The sequence below is a fragment of the Oncorhynchus nerka genome, linkage group LG15 (genome assembly GCF_034236695.1).
Source record: "Oncorhynchus nerka isolate Pitt River linkage group LG15, Oner_Uvic_2.0, whole genome shotgun sequence".
In the NCBI taxonomy this organism is placed as follows: Eukaryota; Metazoa; Chordata; class Actinopteri; order Salmoniformes; family Salmonidae; genus Oncorhynchus; species Oncorhynchus nerka.
Window position 1 is genome coordinate 27,531,405 of NC_088410.1, and position 20,196 is coordinate 27,551,600.

The 20,196-nt window shown below is 44.0% G+C and overlaps 1 protein-coding gene across 1 annotated transcript in view; it reads left to right on the top strand.

Moving 5' to 3' along the window:
* Positions 1 to 804: 804 nt before the first annotated feature.
* The window catches only part of grin2bb (glutamate receptor, ionotropic, N-methyl D-aspartate 2B, genome duplicate b), a 143,991-nt gene continuing 124,599 nt past the window's right edge, over positions 805 to 20,196 (top strand). Inside the window, exon 1 of the mRNA XM_065001450.1 lies at positions 805 to 999. Coding sequence (XP_064857522.1) covers positions 805 to 999 — 195 coding nt within the window. The remainder of the gene's footprint in view (positions 1,000 to 20,196) is intronic.

Here is a 20,196-nt window from a genome sequence, read left to right on the forward strand (position 1 = left end):
CTGCCACAAGGTCCCTCTAAGGAAATCACTAGAATAGAGTGGTGGATTAAGCATTGTTGAGCGTCACTAGACATTTTATCTAAATTTATACCATTTCACCATGTGAACAATACTCTATGTGCGTCATTTGATCCTGTTTTCTTTGTGTGCGGTTGTAGCAGTCATGGTATTATTATGATACAGTACCTCTTTTCAGTCCCATCTCCTGCTGGTATTATCATATTTACTGTACATGATATTCATCCTCTCTCTCTCTCCCCCTCCCTACCTCCCTCCCTCCAGGTACTGCATTTACACTCCTCCACGATGCTTGTCAGCCTCCTCTCCCCCTCCCCACTCCAGGACAGGCGCGTCACCTCCTCCTTCCCCCCTCCTCCTCCCGAACACAGCTCTTCCCCTCATCAGCAACCTCGCCTGGCCCTTCCTTCCCTCTCCCTCCCTCTCTCCCTCTCTCTCCTCCTCCTCTCCCTATTCCTTCTGCCCATCTGCGAGTCGGCGCGGTCGCCTGGGAGGGGCGGAGCTGGCCAGGGCGGAGGAGCACCAGGAGGTGCACCCGGGACGGGAGGGGCAGGAGGCGAGAAAGGAGGCCACAGGGGCACAAACCTCATCCCCCCTCACTACTCCCCTTACTACCCCCCAGTATCCCCCGCCCGGCCCCCTGCGCCCCCCTTACCTCCCAAAGTGGCCTCCTCTCTTAGCATCGCCGTCATCCTGGTGGGCAACTCTAGCGAGGTGTCGTCCACCTACGTGGAGAAAGAGGAGTTCCTCCATGTTCCTCACCCTACCAAAGTCCAACTGGAGACCATGAACGACACGGACCCCAAGAGTATCATCAACCGCATCTGCACCCTGATGACCAACACCTGGCTGCAGGGGGTGGTGTTCGGGGACGATACGGACCAGGAGGCCATCGCCCAGATCCTGGACTTCATCTCTGCCCAGACACACATCCCCATCCTGGGCATCCGAGGAGGCTCCTCCATGGTCATGGCTGCCAAGGTATGGAACACCACCTTTAATGCACATCTATTTCCACTGTGGTACACACAACCTCAGACACCTATCTATTGAATAGTGTGATGCCGTTCATATAATAGTTACAGCTGGTTGGATACACATGTATACAGTGTAATGACAAAATGCACTGTTGGTTAAGGGCTTGTAAGTCAGCATTTCTCTTTGTATTTGGAGCATATGACAAATCAACTTTGATTTGATATGATGACACCACCACTAGTACAATGCAGGACAGTAGGTAGAAATAACTCTGTGAAGCTCACTAAATGCTCAGGGTCCTGACACTAGTTGTTATAGTTCTCTATACATTGGCATATGCATTCTCTATCCAAGTGCTGGTGTTGAGCCCTGGTTTTTAGTCACACCAACTACTCGACTGAAAGCTAGCTCCTGGTCCAAGGGTGATAGTTGACTTTTTTTATATCTCAAACAAGGTTTCTCATCAACTAGTTGACTTTTGGTTTCTCATCAACTATTTGACTTTTGTATATCTCAAACAAGGTTTCTCATCACCTAGCATCTTATTCCAGGCCCGTCTCTCAATGATTGATTCAGCTGTTAATTGGCTTCCTACAGCATGTGAATCTGACGTCACGTCCATGGCTGCTTCTCAGATGGAACCATTCCCTAGATAGTGCCCTCTGGGCCCTGGTCAGAGGTAGAGGACGACATAGGGAATAGAGTGACAGCGAGGCTACTTAACCTTGAAAAGACTCGCTGTTTGAGACAATGAGACGTTTGGCAAGTCAAATAAGAGCTTTGTCAGATGTGACTTAAAGGAAAACTCCAGGCCAAAACTATATTTTTGCATTTGTTTTATTAGTCCATTGTTGATTTAGTCCCAAAATGTTTTGCATGTCAGCAGTCAAGTTTTCAAGATATATAACTTTCTAAATAGATAAATACAGCTGGTAGGATGCTCCTTCTCCGGCCTCTAGGTCACCAGGCTGCTCGTTATGGCGCACACCTTTCCCCATCGTTACACGCACTTGCGCGTCATTAGACTCACCTGGACTCCATCACCTCCTTGATTACCTGCCCTCTATATGTCACTCCCTTTGGTTCCTTCCCCAGGCATTATTATTTATGTTTCTGTGGCATGTCTGGGCATTGTTCGTGTTTCTTATTTCGTATTATGTTGTGTTTATTTATTAAAATGTATTAAAACACTCACTCCCTGGACTTGCTTCCCAACTCTCAGCACACATCGTTACAGAATGCCTGCCTCAACTGGCTCAACGGGTTTCCATCCCTCAGCGAGATCGATAGGCTCCCATGCCTCAGCTGGCTCTATAGGCTCTCATGCCTCAGCGGGTGAACAGGTTCCTGTTCCTCGACCCAGGAAACCAGAGAGGTCTCAGTTGGCTCATCAGCCGGTTCGTTAGGTTTCTGCGCCTCAGTGGAGGCGACCGGTCCGCTCCGGATCCCCGGGATCGTCCCTTTGGGTGGCATCCTGCAGCTGGAGCCGAACGCGCTGGGGAGGGGGTACTGTCACGTGTGCTCTCTCTCCGGCCTCTAGGTCACCAGCCTGCTCATTATGGTGCACACCTGTCACCACTGTTACGCGCACCTGTGCGTCATCAGACTCACCTGGACTCCATCACCTCCTTGATTACCTGCCCTATATATCAAATCAAATCAAATCAATATATATGTCACTCCCTTTGGTTTCTTCCCCAGGCGTCATTGTTTCTCTTTCTGTTTCATGTCTGTGCGTTGTTTGTGTTTCTTGTTTTGTATTATATTCTGTTTATTTATTAAAACACTCCCTGAACTTACTTCGCAACTATAGCACACATCGTTACATTTTTTAATCATATGATGCTGCGTTTTGCATAATATGAAGCTAAATGCATCATACCAGCTGTAATTATGTATTTTGATGATGTGGTGAAACCTACTTTTGAATTGTAACGTACCCAGTAATAACAGACCAATGAACCATATAAATACTTTAGTGAATGTGATTTATCTATCCAGGCTTAGAAATTATTGATGAGATTAGGCCACTGAACATAATGGGAAGTCTTGTAGAAGTCTCTGAGTGTTAGGGGGTGATTTGTCTTTCTTTGAGGATGTTTTGACTTGCTTTTGGAGAGTCTGCATCCGTTCTCATCTACTTTGTTTACTTCAGCATCAAAATGGAGCCACCGAGGCAGTGGCTTTTCTGTCTGGGTTGTGTGAGTTAGTTGGACAGTGTCATGACCGTCCACGAAAATCCAAATAGGTCAGATCAGGTTTGCAATGAATGACTTCAATCAGACCCCTTCTCACCCTGGTGTTAACAAGGTCTGCGCTCTCAAGATTCACCAAATTAATGCTCTGTTTCAACAGACTTTTCCCCCCTGAAACTCTAACACGTTCCCAAACTAATACTGGAACAATCTAACATAGAGCCAGCCTGCCGGATCTGCCCCTTTTGAGCAAGCTGTATAAATGATGGGTTAAGAATGAAACAGGAGACAAAGGGCTATGAGACAGAAGTTTAATCTGAGACACATGAAAAGTGAGATGTATACGGAGGGTGCGGGGCAACAAAAGACGAACAGCAGAGGGGCTAAGGAGCAGGTCCTGAGTGGAAAGCCATACCCTCTGACGGAGCCGATAGCGGGGATCAGGGTCCGGTGGCGATCCGCCTGTCGCCGATACCTGGATGTGGTCTTCAGAAGAGAGGCTCAGGTACCGCGACAGAGGCCAATGAACGTCTGGGCAGAGGGTATGTTGACTTCTTCCGGGGGCTAATATCCCAGTGGCCGAGCAGGGAAGGGTGTTACAGGTGTATTATACCCACATGAGTTGCTGGCTCCAGGTGGTGGGATTGGCAGGGATGAGGCAACGAAGAGCCGCGTCAAGGTCCTGATTGGCTCGCTCCGACTGGCCATTAGATTTGGGGTGCTAAGGACTCAATGAGGGTGCAGAACGCATTCCAGAACCGGGACGAACCGGGACGAGAACTGAGGACCACGATCGGAGACCATGTTGACAGGAAGTCCATGGATCCGGAAGACGTGCTGTACCATGAGCTGAGCCGTCTTCTTGACTGAGGGAAACTTGGGAAGGGGAATAAAATGGGCGGCTTTAGAAAACCTATCCACCCCTGTCAGGATCGTGGTGTTGCCATCTGACGGACGAAGACCACTAACAAAGTCCAGGGATATATGGGAGCAGGGGCAGTGAGGCACAGGGAGTGGCTGAAGAAGGCCAGCTGGAGCTTACTGCGGAGTCTTATTTTGTGCACAGACAGTGCAGGCGGCAACAAATGCAGAGACATCAGGAACCATGGAAGGCCACCAAAAGCGTAGTCGGATGAAAGCCAGGGTCCGACGGGAGCCTGGGTGGCAGGTCAGTCTCGAGGAATGTGCTCACACCGGGACTGGGGAACAGCAGAGTCTGGGACAAACATCCAGTTAGCCGGACCCCCCTGGGAATTCTGCGCCTTACGGACAAGGCTCTCTATACGTCAGATGACTGCAGGTGTTAGACAGGAGATAGGGAGTATGGACTCGGGTCAGACGCAGTAGTAGCGGAGCTATACAAATGTGAGAGTGCATCAGACATTCTGATGTAATATTTTGCGCCCTCCAACCAGTACCTCCACTCTTCCAACACCATCTTGACGGCGAGGAGTTCTCGATTTTCCACATCATAGTTCCTATCAGCAGGGGTAAGACGATAGGAGACAAAAGCGCAGGGGTGCAGAATTTGGTCCTGATCAGAACACTGGGACAGGACGGCCCCCACCCCGACATCCGAGGCGTCGAACTCCACCACAAACTGACAGGACAGGTCCAGATGGATTAAGATGGGGGCTGTGGTGAATCGATGTTTGAGGTCTGAGAAAGCCCGGTCAGCTGCTGGAGACCACGTGAATGGAACCTTGGGAGAGGTGAGTGTTGAGTGGGGGCAAGCCAGGGAGCTGTAACCACGGATGAAGCGGCGGTAGAAGTTCGCAAACCCCAGGAAACGTTGCTGATGCACTCTGGATGTGGTTGAGGCCAATCCACCACTGCTCTTACCTTGTCTGCATCCATCTGTATATGTCCTGCAGCGATGACATATCCTAGGAAGGAAATGGTGGAGCAATGGAATTCACACTTCTCTGCTCTAACAAAAAGCTGGTTCTCCAGGAGATGCTGAAGGACCTGTCGGATGTGGAGGACATGCTCTTGAGCTGAATGGGAAAAGACAAGGATGTCGTAGACAGACACAAACCGGTTCTGCATGTACCGGAGCACATCGTTGACCAGGGCCTGGAACACAGGGTGAGCGTTGGTCTGTCCGAATGGCATAACCGAGTACTCATAGTGCCCGCTAGCCATGTTAAAGGCAGTCTTCCACTCATTTCCTTCCTGTATGCAAACCATATAGTAGGCATTCTGAAGGTCCAACTTAGAGAAGATGGTCGCTCCCTGAAGAGGTTTGAAAGCCGAGGAGATGAGTGAGGGTAACGGTTTTAACCACAATGTCATTTATGCCCCGGTCGTCGATACACGGGCGGCGGATGAGGCAGATGGACAAATACCCCCTTGCAGTGAGAGTGTCCTCAATGTACTCCTCCATAGCCTTGGTCTCCGGACTCGACAGGGAGTAAAGCCATCCCCGAGGTGGTGTAGTGCCTGTGAGAAGGTCAATGGCACGGTCATATGGTCAATGTGGGGGGAGAGACGTAGCGCGGTCCTTGTTGAAGACCTCCCAGACCAGGTACTCCAGGTACTCTGCAGGAATGGCTGAGAGATCCAAGGCTTCTCCCAAGCCTGCAGGAAGACGTCCCGGGGCAGACTTTGCCAACTTATTTAATGTATAGGGGACACTTGCGTCCCACTTGGCCAAAAGCCAAGGAAAAAAAAGCGCGGCAAATTCAAATAAAATTATATAAAAATCAAACTTTCATTAAATTACACATGTAAGATACTAAATTAAAGCTACACTCGTTGTGAATCCAGCCAACATGTCAGATCTTAAAAAGGCTTTTCGGCGAAAGCATAAGAAGCTATTATCTGATGATAGCACAACAGTAAACAAAGAGAGTAGCATATTTCAACCCTGCAGGAGCTACACAAAACGGAGAAATAAAATATAAAACATGCCTTGCCTTTGACGAGCTTCTTTTGTTGGCACTCCAATATGTACCATAAACATCACAATTGGTCCTTTTGTTCGATTAATTCCGTCCATGTATATCCAACAAACCAACGCTACTTTTCAAGTCTTGCGCACTCTGTGTTACCCAGTTCCTAGATGGCCGTACTTCTTCATTGCACAAAGGAATAACCTCAACCAAATTCCAAAGACTGGTGACATCCAGTGGAAGCGGTAGGAACTGAAAACAAGTGCCTATTTCCCAATGAGAATTCACTGAACAGACAGAGACCTCTGTTATACTCACATACATGATTCAAACAGTTTTAGACACGTCAGAGTGTTTTCTATCTATCCAAATCTACTAATAATATGCATATCTTATATTATATGAGTAGCAGGAAGTTGAAATTGGGCACGCTATTTATCCAAAAGTGAAAATGATGCCCCCTATACCTTAAGAAGTTAACAAGCATCAATGTTGTTGACGTTCTGCTAGGGATCTGTTTTCAGCGTATTACGTCTCCAGTCAATAACCGGTGCAAAGCGTGTATGTTTATTCTGTGTTCCCATTTAATTAGCTAGTAAATAAATAATTGAACCAATTTGTGAAGTATTGAATCATAAGTCAGGCCCAGGTTTTTGCAGATGCAAGGAGGTTACGACTGTTCACAATGTTGATATAATACAAGGTTCTGATTAATAAGTTGACTGTTTATAGATGTGATTAGGTAAAGACCTTTTAGAGTTAATTCGGGAGATGATAACTCTTTAAAGAACCGCTCTCGTGGTGCCCCAGATCCTAATGAGTTGGAAAAGAGATATTATCTCAATGAGTTAATTGTTACATGATGGATTTAGTCAGGTAACAATTAAAAATAGTTTTGAAGACTTCAAACGTCCTTAGAAGATATTGATGTCTTCTATGTACCTGTTTAGTACTGTGACCAAAATCAGAGGGAGACTAAAATACATATGTGTCTCTGTGAACCCCCTGAACTCGGTTTAATGGATGACATGAAAACAACTCAAATCAAACAGGATTGAATTCAAACAACCACTGACTGTGAGATGGTCTTTTACAAAGGTCTGAGGCTGTTAGCAAAGGTCAGCTTGGGGTTTGCAAACAGATATTAATCTGAGAAACAAGCCTCTCAGAGGAAAGTGAGAGAGACTGAGAAAAAAAAGGTAATTCACTGAAAATGGTTCTCTGAAAAAGAGAGAAAGGCAAGACCACAGCAATAGGCACACTTCAAAAAGAACCACAGAAAAGATAGTAAATAGAGGCCGAGAGGAATAGAGAGTCAGAAATAGAAAGATGGAGAGAGAGAATGTGTAACACACAGAGAGATAGGGTTATGAAATTATCCAGAATATGTGTGTGGGTGTGAGGGAGGAAGAGGATTCTACTCAACATATAATTACCCTATTTAAAAACTGACAGATAGACAGAGGGCACCAACACTGAGACTGACAGGAACTGACAGGGACTGACAGGGACGTTGAGACACATGCCCAGGACAACAATACAAGTCAGGAGGGGAAAAACACATGTTAAAGGCCTATTAGAGAGAGGGAAGGACAGGTAGAGAGAGAGAGAGAGATGTGAAGAGATGAAAACTGAAGACATGTAGGACTGTTTTCTCTCTTTTCTTAGTAATTACTTCTCACTTGCCCCCCCACACACACACACACACTGAACACAGAACTGTAGACTGAATGAGGCTGATACGGTTGGCATGGAAACCCCATGCTTATACATTTCTATATATATATAAGGACAACTACAGAGGGAGGTAGGCATGTTTATTTTCTGAGCCTCTGAAAAAAGGGAAGGGATAGAATAGACGGATGAAGCCAAAATGCTCTGGTCATGGGGTAGGTAGTGTGAGGTTGTGTACAAGCTAAACCTGGAACAGAGGGATGGGGGGGATGGAACTGACTGGAGAGATGGAGGGATGGGGGACTGATGGAGAATAGATGAGAAGTTATTGTGATAGATGTTTTGGAAATAAGGGATTTGGTGCACATTACTGCACCAGATATGTAAATATGAAAAGGAGGAGGCTGGAAAGGGAAAGAAAGATGGAGGAAGCAAAGAGAGAGAGTTCTCAGATGGCAAGAGAGATGTGTGTGGGTGAGATGGAACATGACGCCTATAGAGTCATGTGGGGGAGTTGTATGATCCGTGATCCTGTGTGCATGTGTGTGTGTGCGTGTGGGCGTGTGTGCGTTTGTCCCTACATGCTGTGTGTGAGTGCAAGTGCAACATGAAAACAACCCCAGCATCAATACCTCAGTTCCCTTCAGGTTGTTGGGTCAATCATCTATCAAGGCCCCACCATAACCAGTCATCTATTCTAAATCTTCCTTCTAAGCCTCCCCTAACCTCTCACTCTGGGTCATAACCTCTCACCAATAGGTCATATGAGGCCTCACCATTACCAGTAATCTATTCTAACACCATTCCCAGTCATCTATTCTAACTCCCCTGTCTAAACGTGGACAGGAGACAACTACAAATACCTAGGTGTCTGGCTAGACTGTAAACTCTCTTTCCAGACTCATATTAAACATCTCCAATCCAAAATCAAATCTAGAATTGGCTTTCTATTTCACAGTAAAGCCTCCTTCACTCACGCCGCCAAACTTACCTTAGTAAAACTGACTATCCTACCGATATTCGACTTTGGCGATGTCATCTACAAAATAGCTTCCAATACTCTACTCAGCAAATTGGATGTAGTCTATCACAGTGCCATCTGTTTTGTTACCAAAGCGCCTTATACCACCCACTACTGCGACCTGTATGCTCTAGAAGGCTGGCCCTCGCTACATATTCGTCGCCAGACCCACTGGCTCCAGGTCATCTATAAGTCTATGCTAGGTAAAGCTCTGCCTTATCTCAGCTCACTGGTCATGATAACAACAGCCACCCGTAGCACACGCTCCAGCAGGTATATCTCACTGGTCATCCCCAAAGCCAACACCTCCTTTGGCCGCCTTTCCTTCTAGTTCTCTGCTGCCAGTGACTGGAACAAATTGCAAAAATCGCTGAAGCTGGAGACTTACATTTCCCTCACTAACTTTAAGCATCAGCTATCTGAGCAGCTAGCCGATCGCTGCAGCTGTACACAGCCCGTCTGTAAATTGCCCACCCAATCTACCTACCTCATCCCCCATATTGTTTTTGATTTACTTTGCTTCTCTTTTGCACACCAGTATCACTACTTACACACCATCATCTGCTCATCATCATCTGCTCATCTATCACTCCAGTGTTAATCTGCTAAATTGTAATTACTTGCTACTATGGCCTATTTATTGCCATACCTCCTCATGCCATTTGCACACACTGTATATAGACTCTCTTCTTTTCTATTGTGTTATTGACTGTACACTTGTTTATTCCATGTGTAACTCTGTGTTGTTGTCTCTGTTGCACTGCTTTGCTTTATCCTGGCCAGGTCACAGTTGTAAATGAGAACTTGTTCTCAACTGGTTTACCTGGTTGAATAAAGGTGAAATAAAACAAATACGCCTCTTCTAACCTCTCACTCTGTGTCCCAATAGGTCATATAAGGCCTCACCACTACCAGTAATCTATTCTAACACCATTACCAGTAATCTATTCTAAAGCCATTACCAGTAATCTATTCTAACACCATTACCAGTAATCTATTCTAACACCACTACCAGTAATCTATTCTAACGCCATTACCAGTAATCTATTCTAACTCTCCTGTCTAAGCCTCCCCTAACCTCTCACTCTGGGTCCCAATAGGTCATATGAGGCCTCACCACTACCAGTAATCTATTCTAACACCATTACCAGTAATCTATTCTAAAGCCATTACCAGTAATCTATTCTAACACCATTACCAGTAATCTATTCTAACACCACTACCAGTAATCTATTCTAACGCCATTACCAGTCATCTATTCTAACACCATTACCAGTAATCCATTCTAACACCACTACCAGTAATCTATTCTAATGCCATTACCAGTAATCTATTCTAACTCTCCTGTCTAAGCCTCCCCTAACCTCTCACTCTGGGTCCCAATAGGTCATATGAGGCCTCACCACTACCAGTAATCTATTCTAACACCATTACCAGTAATCTATTCTAACGCCATTACCAGTAATCTATTCTAACTCTCCTGTCTAAGCCTCCCCTAACCTCTCACTCTGGGTCCCAATAGGTCATATGAGGCCTCACCACTACCAGTAATCTATTCTAACACCATTACCAGTAATCTATTCTAACACCATTTCCAGTAATCTACTCTAACTCTCTCTTCTAAACCTCCCCTAACCTCTCACTCTGGGTCCCGGTATAGGACAAACAGCTTGGTTTTTAAGATGCAACGTCTACGTCCCAAATGGCACCCTATTCTCATGCAGTGCACTATGTTTGACCAAGGTCCATAGGGCTCTGGTCAAAGGTAGTGCATCATATAGAGAACAAGCTGCCATTTGTTACGCTGCCAAACAGGTTTCCAGATACAGTATCCAGCCTCTGAACTATTGACTTCCAGCAGAAATGTCATCCCGATCCCGCGTCATGCATGTCCATTTCAGCGCCAGACGCAATGTGAACGGAATCCATTGTGTTCGCCTCAATACGCAACGGAGAAAATAAGAGAATGTGATTGGTCCGTTATGCACTTAGAATACCTTACCCTGCGCTGTATTTGTCCCTCTTTTCCTACTGAATTGCCTATTAGGGTGGATCAGTGAGCCAGTGACAGGTGCAGGTAGACCGATTATACACAAAACAATGCACACACCCACACGTCGCTCCTGTTTCTGCCATTCATGTACACTGCTGCCAACACGCACACAAACACACACACACAGTCTGTGCTATTCTGTCATTCATTTACACTGCTGCCAACACGCACACGCACACAAACACACACACACAGTCCGTGCTATTCTGTCATTCATTTACACTGCTGCCAACACGCACACATACACAAACACACACACACAGTCCGTGCTATTCTGTCATTCATTTACACTGCTGCCAACACGCACACATACACAAACACACACACACAGTCCGTGCTATTCTGTCATTCATTTACACTGCTGCCAACACGCACACGCACACAAACACACACACAGAGTCCGTGCTATTCTGTCATTCATTTACACTGCTGCCAACACGCACACGCACACAAACACACACACAGAGTCCGTGCTATTCTGTCATTCATTTACACTGCTGCCAACACGCACACGCACACAAACACACACACACAGTCCGTGCTATTCTGTCATTCATTTACACTGCTGCCAACACGCACACGCACACAAACACACACACACAGTCCGTGCTATTCTGTCATTCATTTACACTGCTGCCAACACGCACACGCACACGCACACAAACACACACACACAGTCCGTGCTATTCTGTCATTCATTTACACTGCTGCCAACACGCACACGCACACAAACACACACACACAGTCCGTGCTATTCTGTCATTCATGTATACTGCTGCCAACACGCACACGCACACAAACACACACACACAGTCCGTGCTATTCTGTCATTCATTTACACTGCTGCCAACACGCACACGCACAGAAACACACACACACAGTCCGTGCTATTCTGTCATTCATTTACACTGCTGCCAACACGCACACATACACAAACACACACACACAGTCCGTGCTATTCTGTCATTCATTTACACTGCTGCCAACACGCACACATACATACAAACACACACACACAGTCCGTGCTATTCTGTCATTCATTTACACTGCTGCCAACACGCACACATACACAAACACACACACAGTCCGTGCTATTCTGTCATTCATTTACACTGCTGCCAACACGCACACATACACAAACACACACACAGTCCGTGCTATTCTGTCATTCATTTACACTGCTGCAATGTGTGTTCTATTGGACACAATACTGGACCGCATTCTCATTATCATACTCCACTGGCTAATGAGCTTTCTACTGTGTGGAGTTAAGCGGTGTGTGTATGTCTGTGTTGGTGTGCATCCGGTGTGTGTGTGTGTGTGTGTTGGGGTTGAATGATAATGACCTTGCATTGTGTTTGGGGGATTAGACCGCAGTTTGCTTTCTGTGAAACAAGCTGCCCAGAGGAGTCTGCTCCCTGATATCATTTCTCACTTCTGGTACCCACTTCATACAACATTTATTCTAGCTCTCGTGTATTACAGATTTTTAAACACTCAGATGAAAGAAATATAAATATATTCTGAAGCATAGGTTCATCTTATCGAGGGTTTACCAAGACTTCATGAATGCCCTATCAAGCCTTTATAAGTTGTAGTCTGTTTAAAGTGGTACCTTGACCTTTCTTTCAACACCAGAAGACTGTAAACACCCTATAGACAGCCTAGTAGCCTATATGGTATATATGGCCTATACTTCCCCAAACCTCCTGTCAACCAAGTGAACGACTGATTGATTACTGGTGTTATGAGCTACAATTGACCAGTGAAGGCTGTAAACTTCCTGTAAGAGTGTGGGGGCTAGTGAGCCTATAGTAGACCCAGTTCTCTTCCAGTTCATTGGATCCTCCACCACCACCAGTTGGCACCACTCGGTCATGGCTCTAAAGAATAGGGATTATGTCAAATTGACATCAACATTTTTTTTTTTTTTTTTTGCATTTTAGCTAACCCTAACCGTTCCCCCAAATGTAACCTAATTCTCCCAACCTGCTACGTTAATTCTCCTAACCTGCTACAAAAATTCTGCTAATTTCTAAAATAACCTGTTGTCCCTTCTGGCCAAGACCCACACACTCTTACCAACCGTTTGCTAAGAAGCTTGGGAGATAGCTAATCTGTTGCCGTGGCGCCACAGCCCCTGATTGCGACCGGCCACAGATCCACTTCCATTGTTCTGTTCAATTGTTCTGTTCCATTATTCTCTGCTCCAATCCATGGTTTTTAGGACCGTGTTTCCCATTATGCTGTTCAGTTTTACATGATGGGATAAGGTACTGTCTCTAATGCCCTGTGTTGCAATTAGGAGCAATCCCAAAAGATGGAGAGAATTAAAATCAAGCTGCCTGCACTAACTGTATGTGAAGCGGCCGCCACTCTCCTAGTTATTTTTTCTCACTCAGCAATGACAACTTGCTCACTCTCTTTCTGAGTCATTACGTTATTCGTCGATTCACTTCATCATTCTTGTCTCTCTTAGTGTCCCTCTCTCCCTTTTCCCAGTGTCGCAATTGTCCTGATTTTAAAATATTGTGACTCAACATTTCATTGAAGTAGACGGAGATATTGAGAGGGAAAGGAAGAGACATGACAGAAAAGCCCTGATCGAGTGTCCTATTTGATTTATCAGTTTCTCTCAACATGAACACAACCTGAAGAATACACAAGCAACACACTCTATTCATTCTCCTTCATCCATCCAAATGAATCATCTTTCACAATACATCCTCTTGCTGTCATCTTCTGTCCCTGTATAGTTCTCTCATCCTCCTGCAGTAGTTCCATCTCCCCACTCCATTACAGATTTTGGATCTTCATTTGATCAGGAAATGCCAAAAGGATTCTAAAGTTTGCAATTTCCACTTAGACATTTCTGACTTGTTTTGCCCCAACAAAAATGTATCAATCCTTACAAAAATGTCCATGAATTATAATCCACATAATTATTCACATGTCCTGTTGCTGCAGGATCATTTTCCTGCTGTAGCAAATTGGCTCAAATTAAGTGTGTGTGTGTGTGTGTGTGTGTGTGTGTGTGAGAGAGAGAGAGAGAGAGAGAGAGAGAGAGAGAGAGAGAGAGAGAGAGAAGGACAGATTGGAGAACAACAAGAGAGTGAGGCAATTCAGATAGTTGCGCACGCACACACACACACAGGCCTGTGCATGCATGCGTGCGTGCGTGCGTGCGTGCGTGCGTGCGTGAGTGAGTGAGTGAGTGAGTGACACACACACACACACACACACACACACACACACACACACACACACACACACACACACACACACACACACACACACACACACACACACACACACACACACACACACACACACACCTTCTCTTCAACTCTGTCAGCATTCACATTCCCCTATTTCCTTACGCTTTCACCTCGGTTCTTTTCCTGTTAAACCCCATTCATATTCCCCTATTTCCTTATGCTTTCGCCTCTATTCTTTCCCTGTTAAACCCCATTCACATTCCCCTATTTCCTTACGCTTTCGCCTCTGTTCTTTTCCTGTTAAACCCCATTCATATTCCCCTATTTCCTTACGCTTTCACCTCTGTTCTTTTCCTGTTAAACCCTATTCATATTCCCCTATTTCCTTACGCTTTCACCTCTGTTCTTTTCCTGTTAAACCCCATTCATATTCCCCTATTTCCTTACGCTTTCACCTCTGTTCTTTTCCTGTTAAACCCCATTCATATTCCCCTATTTCCTTACGCTTTCGCCTCTGTTCTTTTCCTGTTAAACCCCATTCATATTCCCCTATTTCCTTACGCTTTCACCTCGGTTCTTTTCCTGTTAAACCCCATTCATATTCCCCTATTTCCTTACGCTTTCACCTCTGTTCTTTTCCTGTTAAACCCCATTCACATTCCCCTATTTCCTTACGCTTTCGCCTCTATTCTTTCCCTGTTAAACCCCATTCATATTCCCCTGTCTTCTCTCTGGCACCTTTCCTTTCTTCTTTTAGATGTCTAATCATGTCCTTGATGGGGTCAGTGATATTGTGTGTGGACTTTCAACAGTTGACTAAAGGTTTTAGTGTGTCTGCCTGGCATGGGCCATTCTGATACATTCCCTCAATGTAACTATCTTGCCTTTCTCTGTTAGTGAATGCCAGGCGTGATAATTACCATGTGATGCAATTAACTGAGAAACGATGACAGATAATTCAAATCTAACGACATTCTCTGTCTGCTTCTCGTGACAGCAGATCGTTTCTCTCTGACAACGGCCAGCTGTTTTGATTCACAACTTAATTCAAAGCATATAGTGTTTGGGATTAAATGCAAATCAGCTATGTCGCCTTTGATACATTTGCATGACAAGTGAGAACGTTTGTCATATTCTCTTCCTGAAACAGCAAATGATCACATGAAATGTTCGCCTGTTTTCATTTTGTCACAGCTGTTATTCATGTCATTTGAATGTGCGATTTGTTAATCATAGCTGCCGATTAAACTCCTTAATATTAATGTTCAAGACAGTGTTAATGAGTATACACCCCATAGTGTTAGGCCACAGTGTACAAGACCAGCATTGGCTAGTGCTAGTCGGCTGTACCTGCGACAAAACAACACTATTTCTCATCCTATAGCTTGTTCTCCATCTTCTTTTTTTAAATAGTGAGCCGACATGTTTTCAGCACATTTAGACTGATCAAAACAAATGTTTTCTCTCTCTTCTCTCTCTGCCGCAGAGAGCAATGTGATTGGAACATCAAATCGCAATGAATTCTCAGTGTTGAATCACACAACGTATCGAGATGTGAGAATCACAATACATATCGTGATAATATCGTATCGTGAGGTCCCCGGCAATTCCCAGCCCCTAGTTCTATGTAATGCAGATAAATGGGGTTGTTAGTGTACACTTGATGAATAGTAGTGTCCGTAACTGCCTACGTCGTAGTGTTAGTGTGCAGCATACAATATAATTGGATTCTATGTAGTGTAGATAAATGGAGGTTAGTCAGTGTATTAGACACTTCTAGTAGCTGAATAGGGTGTGAGCTCACAGAGGGAGGTGTAAGTCCTTACTGCTGGGTAGTGTGTGAGCGAAGGTTAGGATGATTATTACTATTTGGACGGGGCCTGAATTATAAGCAGTGGCAACGGTGTGTGTGTGTCAATGAACGTGCCACTCATCAGGGTGTCACTGCTCTCCACATACTGTAGACAAAGATCACTGAGCTGGAGATGACAGACTCTGCTGCTTCTGAAGACACCAACTGTCACAGACAGACACTCTCTCGAACAGACACTCTCTCACGCACACACAAATCCTGCCCGTCAGAGGGGTGTTGATGAAGGAGAGAAACTCGATCAGACAGGAATATGATTTTCTCATCTCTCCCATCTCTCCCTCCCTCCCTCCCTCCCTCCCTCCCTCCCTCCCTCCCTCCCTCGCTCTAAACAAAGTGAGCCTCTGATAAATGTAAATGATTGCCCTCCCCTGCGCTAGTCAATTAGAGCAAACTCAACCTTTCCTCTCTCTCCCTGAATAAATACCCAGAACTCGCCTCCTCTCTCTATTCTCCCCGTATTTAATACTATTCCTTCAGACTGCCTCAAACACCGCCTCTACTCAATCTCTCTCCCACTCTCTCTCTTTTTCTCTTTCCCTCTCTCTCTCTCTCCCTCTCTCTCTGTCTCTCTCTCTCTCTCTCTCTCTCTCTCTGTCTTTCTCTCTCCCTCTCTCTCTCTCTCTCTCTGTCTCTCTCTCTCTCTTTCTCTCTCTCTCTCTCTCTCTCTCTCTCTCTCTCTCACACACACACACACACACACACACACACACACACACACACACACACACACACACACCAGCGTGAGTAGATGACTGTACATTAGTGCGGATCAGTGTGGGCTGAGAGAGGTGGCTGTGCAGCTGTTAGCCCCTGTAGTGTGTTGTCATAGACAGCGTGTTTATTCAATAGACACTCAGAGGGGAGCGCCAGACTCTCTATCTGCCTGTCTGTTCTGCCTGTCTGTCTGCGCTTTGACTGAAGGGGTCTCTCCATCGTTTCCTCTGTTCTGCATCAAAGCAGAAGCATAGCATTCTAGACACACACACACACACACACACACACACACACACACACACACACACACACACACACACACACACACACACACACACACACACACACACACACACACACACACACTCGACACAGATGTGCAGAGACACAAATCCGTGCACACACACCTCTACGCACATGCACGCACGGAAGCACCCCCCCCCTTCCTTCAGTTGTCTAGCGTATAGCGTTGTCCAGTAGCTGTGTGTATATCTACAGTAAATACTGTAGCCTCTTTCCTTTACTATAGTATGTTACTGTAGATTGGAAGACTATTCGACTGAGAGGTTGCCTGCAGGTTACCGATGAGTTTCATAACACTCTACTAACGGGAGGTTTCGTTGGAGCTCCGAGCTAAAATCAACCTGATTGCGAATAAACTGCGGAATGAAACTAGCAGACCAGCTGATCTGAAGCTGTTATGGTGTTTGGGTGTGAGTATTTTTTTACAGGGACAGTGCACATTAATCCACGTTTCAGTCAAGCCGGTTTGATGCAAGACAGTGGAAATGGCTTGGAAAATAGTCATTGTCTGTTTCTCTGGTTAGGATAACAACTTCCAGACAATAAGGAACGACTCTCCCTGACACATTTCTTTCCAATTCAGACATTGTTTCTTCAATAAAGTCAAGTATGCCACAGTAGACCGACTGGCCTTGTTGTCCTGTAAGAACAGATAAAAGTTCAATCAGTGTTTCTGCAAGTAAAGAAATAATCTCCACTATCCACACAACATAGGAAATGTTACTCTCCGCTACCAGCCAAACCACGAAAACGACTAGAAAGAAATACACCATTTTGATATAATTTGTGCAACTTTGTGTAACTTTATTACAATACAATATCATTTGATTCAAAACGCAACGCAACACAATCACAATTTAGTTTCAAATGTCAAATGTGTCGCGAGTTCAGGAATATTTCCCTTTACCCTCTTGATGAAAAATGGCCATGTTTTAATAAGAAAAGTCAAGTCATTCAGGGATTACATCAATTGTAATTAAATACTTTATTTCAGTTGTATGGAATGATTGTCAAATAGATAATTCACCCTAAGTCTGCTCAAATAACAAGATTAAAATGTTCTGATAATTATACTCACCAGAGAGTGAAATCGTCTTGAAAACTGTTTGTAACTCCAACATCCGCATTATGGAGCAGTGAATCGGTACTGGATGATGGTTGAATCAGAGATCAGCTATGATGGAGATTTTAGCTACTATTGATGGTTAAATCAGAGATCAGCTATGATGGAGATTTTAGCTACTATTGATGGTTAAATCAGAGATCAGCTATGATGGAGATTTTAGCTACTATTGATGGTTAAATCATTGAGTTAAATCAGCTATGATGGAGATTTTAACTAGTATTGATGGTTAAATCAGAGATCAGCTATGATGGAGATTTTAGCTAGTATTGATGGTTAAATCAGAGATCAGCTATGATGGAGATTTTAGCTACTATTGATGGTTAAATCAGAGATCAGCTATGATGGAGATTTTAGCTACTATTGATGGTTAAATCAGAGATCAGCTATGATGGAGATTTTAGCTAGTATTGATGGTTAAATCAGAGATCAGCTATGATGGAGATTTTAGCTACTATTGATGGTTAAATTGATGAGATTTTAAATCTATTGATGGTTAAATCAGAGATCAGCTATGATTTTGGAGATTTTAGATGGAGATTTTACTATTGATGGTTAAATCAGAGATCAGCTATGATGGAGATTTTAGCTACTATTGATGGTTAAATCAGAGATCAGCTGATGGAGATGGTATTGATTTTCAGAGATCAGCTATGATGGAGATTTTATTGATGGTTAAATCAGAGATCAGCTATGATGGAGATTTTAGCTACTATTGATGGTTAAATCAGAGATCAGCTATGATGGAGATTTTAGCTACTATTGATGGTTAAATCAGAGATCAGCTATGATGGAGATTTTAGCTAGTATTGATGGTTAAATCAGAGATCAGCTATGATGGAGATTTTAGCTACTATTGATGGTTAAATCAGAGATCAGCTATGATGGAGATTTTAGCTACTATTGATGGTTAAATCAGAGATCAGCTATGATGGAGATTTTAGCAGCTATGATGGAGATTTTAGTATTGATGGTTAAATCAGAGATCAGCTATGATGGAGATTTTAGCTACTATTGATGGTTAAATCAGAGATCAGCTATGATGGAGATTTTAGCTACTATTGATGGTTAAATCAGAGATCAGCTATGATGGAGATTTTAGCTACTATTGATGGTTAAATCAGAGATCAGCTATGATGGAGATTTGGAGCTACTATTGATGGTTAAATCAGAGATCAGCTATGATGGAGATTTTAGCTAGTATTGATGGTTAAATCAGAGATCAGCTATGATGGAGATTTTAGCTACTATTGATGGTTAAATCAGAGATCAGCTATGATGGAGATTTTAGCTACTATTGATGGTTAAATCAGAGATCAGCTATGATGGAGATTTTAGCTACTATTGATGGTTAAATCAGAGATCAGCTATGATGGAGATTTTAGCTGATGGTTATGATGGTTAAACCAGAGATCAGCTATGATGGAGATTTTAGCTACTATTGATGGTTAAATCAGAGATCAGCTATGATGGAGATTGATTTCAGCTATGATGGAGATTTTAGCTACTATTGATGGTTAAATCAGAGATCAGCTATGATGGAGATTTTAGCTACTATTGATGGTTAAATCAGAGATCAGCTATGATGGAGATTTTAGCTACTATTGATGGTTAAATCAGAGATCAGCTATGATGGAGATTTTAGCTACTATTGATGGTTAAATCAGAGATCAGCTATGATGGAGAGAGCTACTATTGATGGTTAAATCAGAGATCAGCTATTGATGGATTTTTAAATGGTTCAGAGATCAGCTATGATGGAGATTTTAGCTACTATTGATGGTTAAATCAGCTAGTATTGATGGTTCAGCTATGATGGAGATTTTAGCTAGTATTGATGGTTAAATCAGAGATCAGCTATGATGGAGATTTTAGCTACTATTGATGGTTAAATCAGAGATCAGCTATGATGGAGATTTTAGCTACTATTGATGGTTAAATCAGAGATCAGCTATGATGGAGATTTTAGCTACTATTGATGGTTAAATCAGAGATCAGCTATGATGGAGATTTTAGCTAGTATTGATGGTTAAATCAGAGATCAGCTGATGGAGATTTTAGCTACTATTGATGGTTAAATCAGAGATCAGCTATGATGGAGATTTTAGCTACTATTGATGGTTAAATCAGAG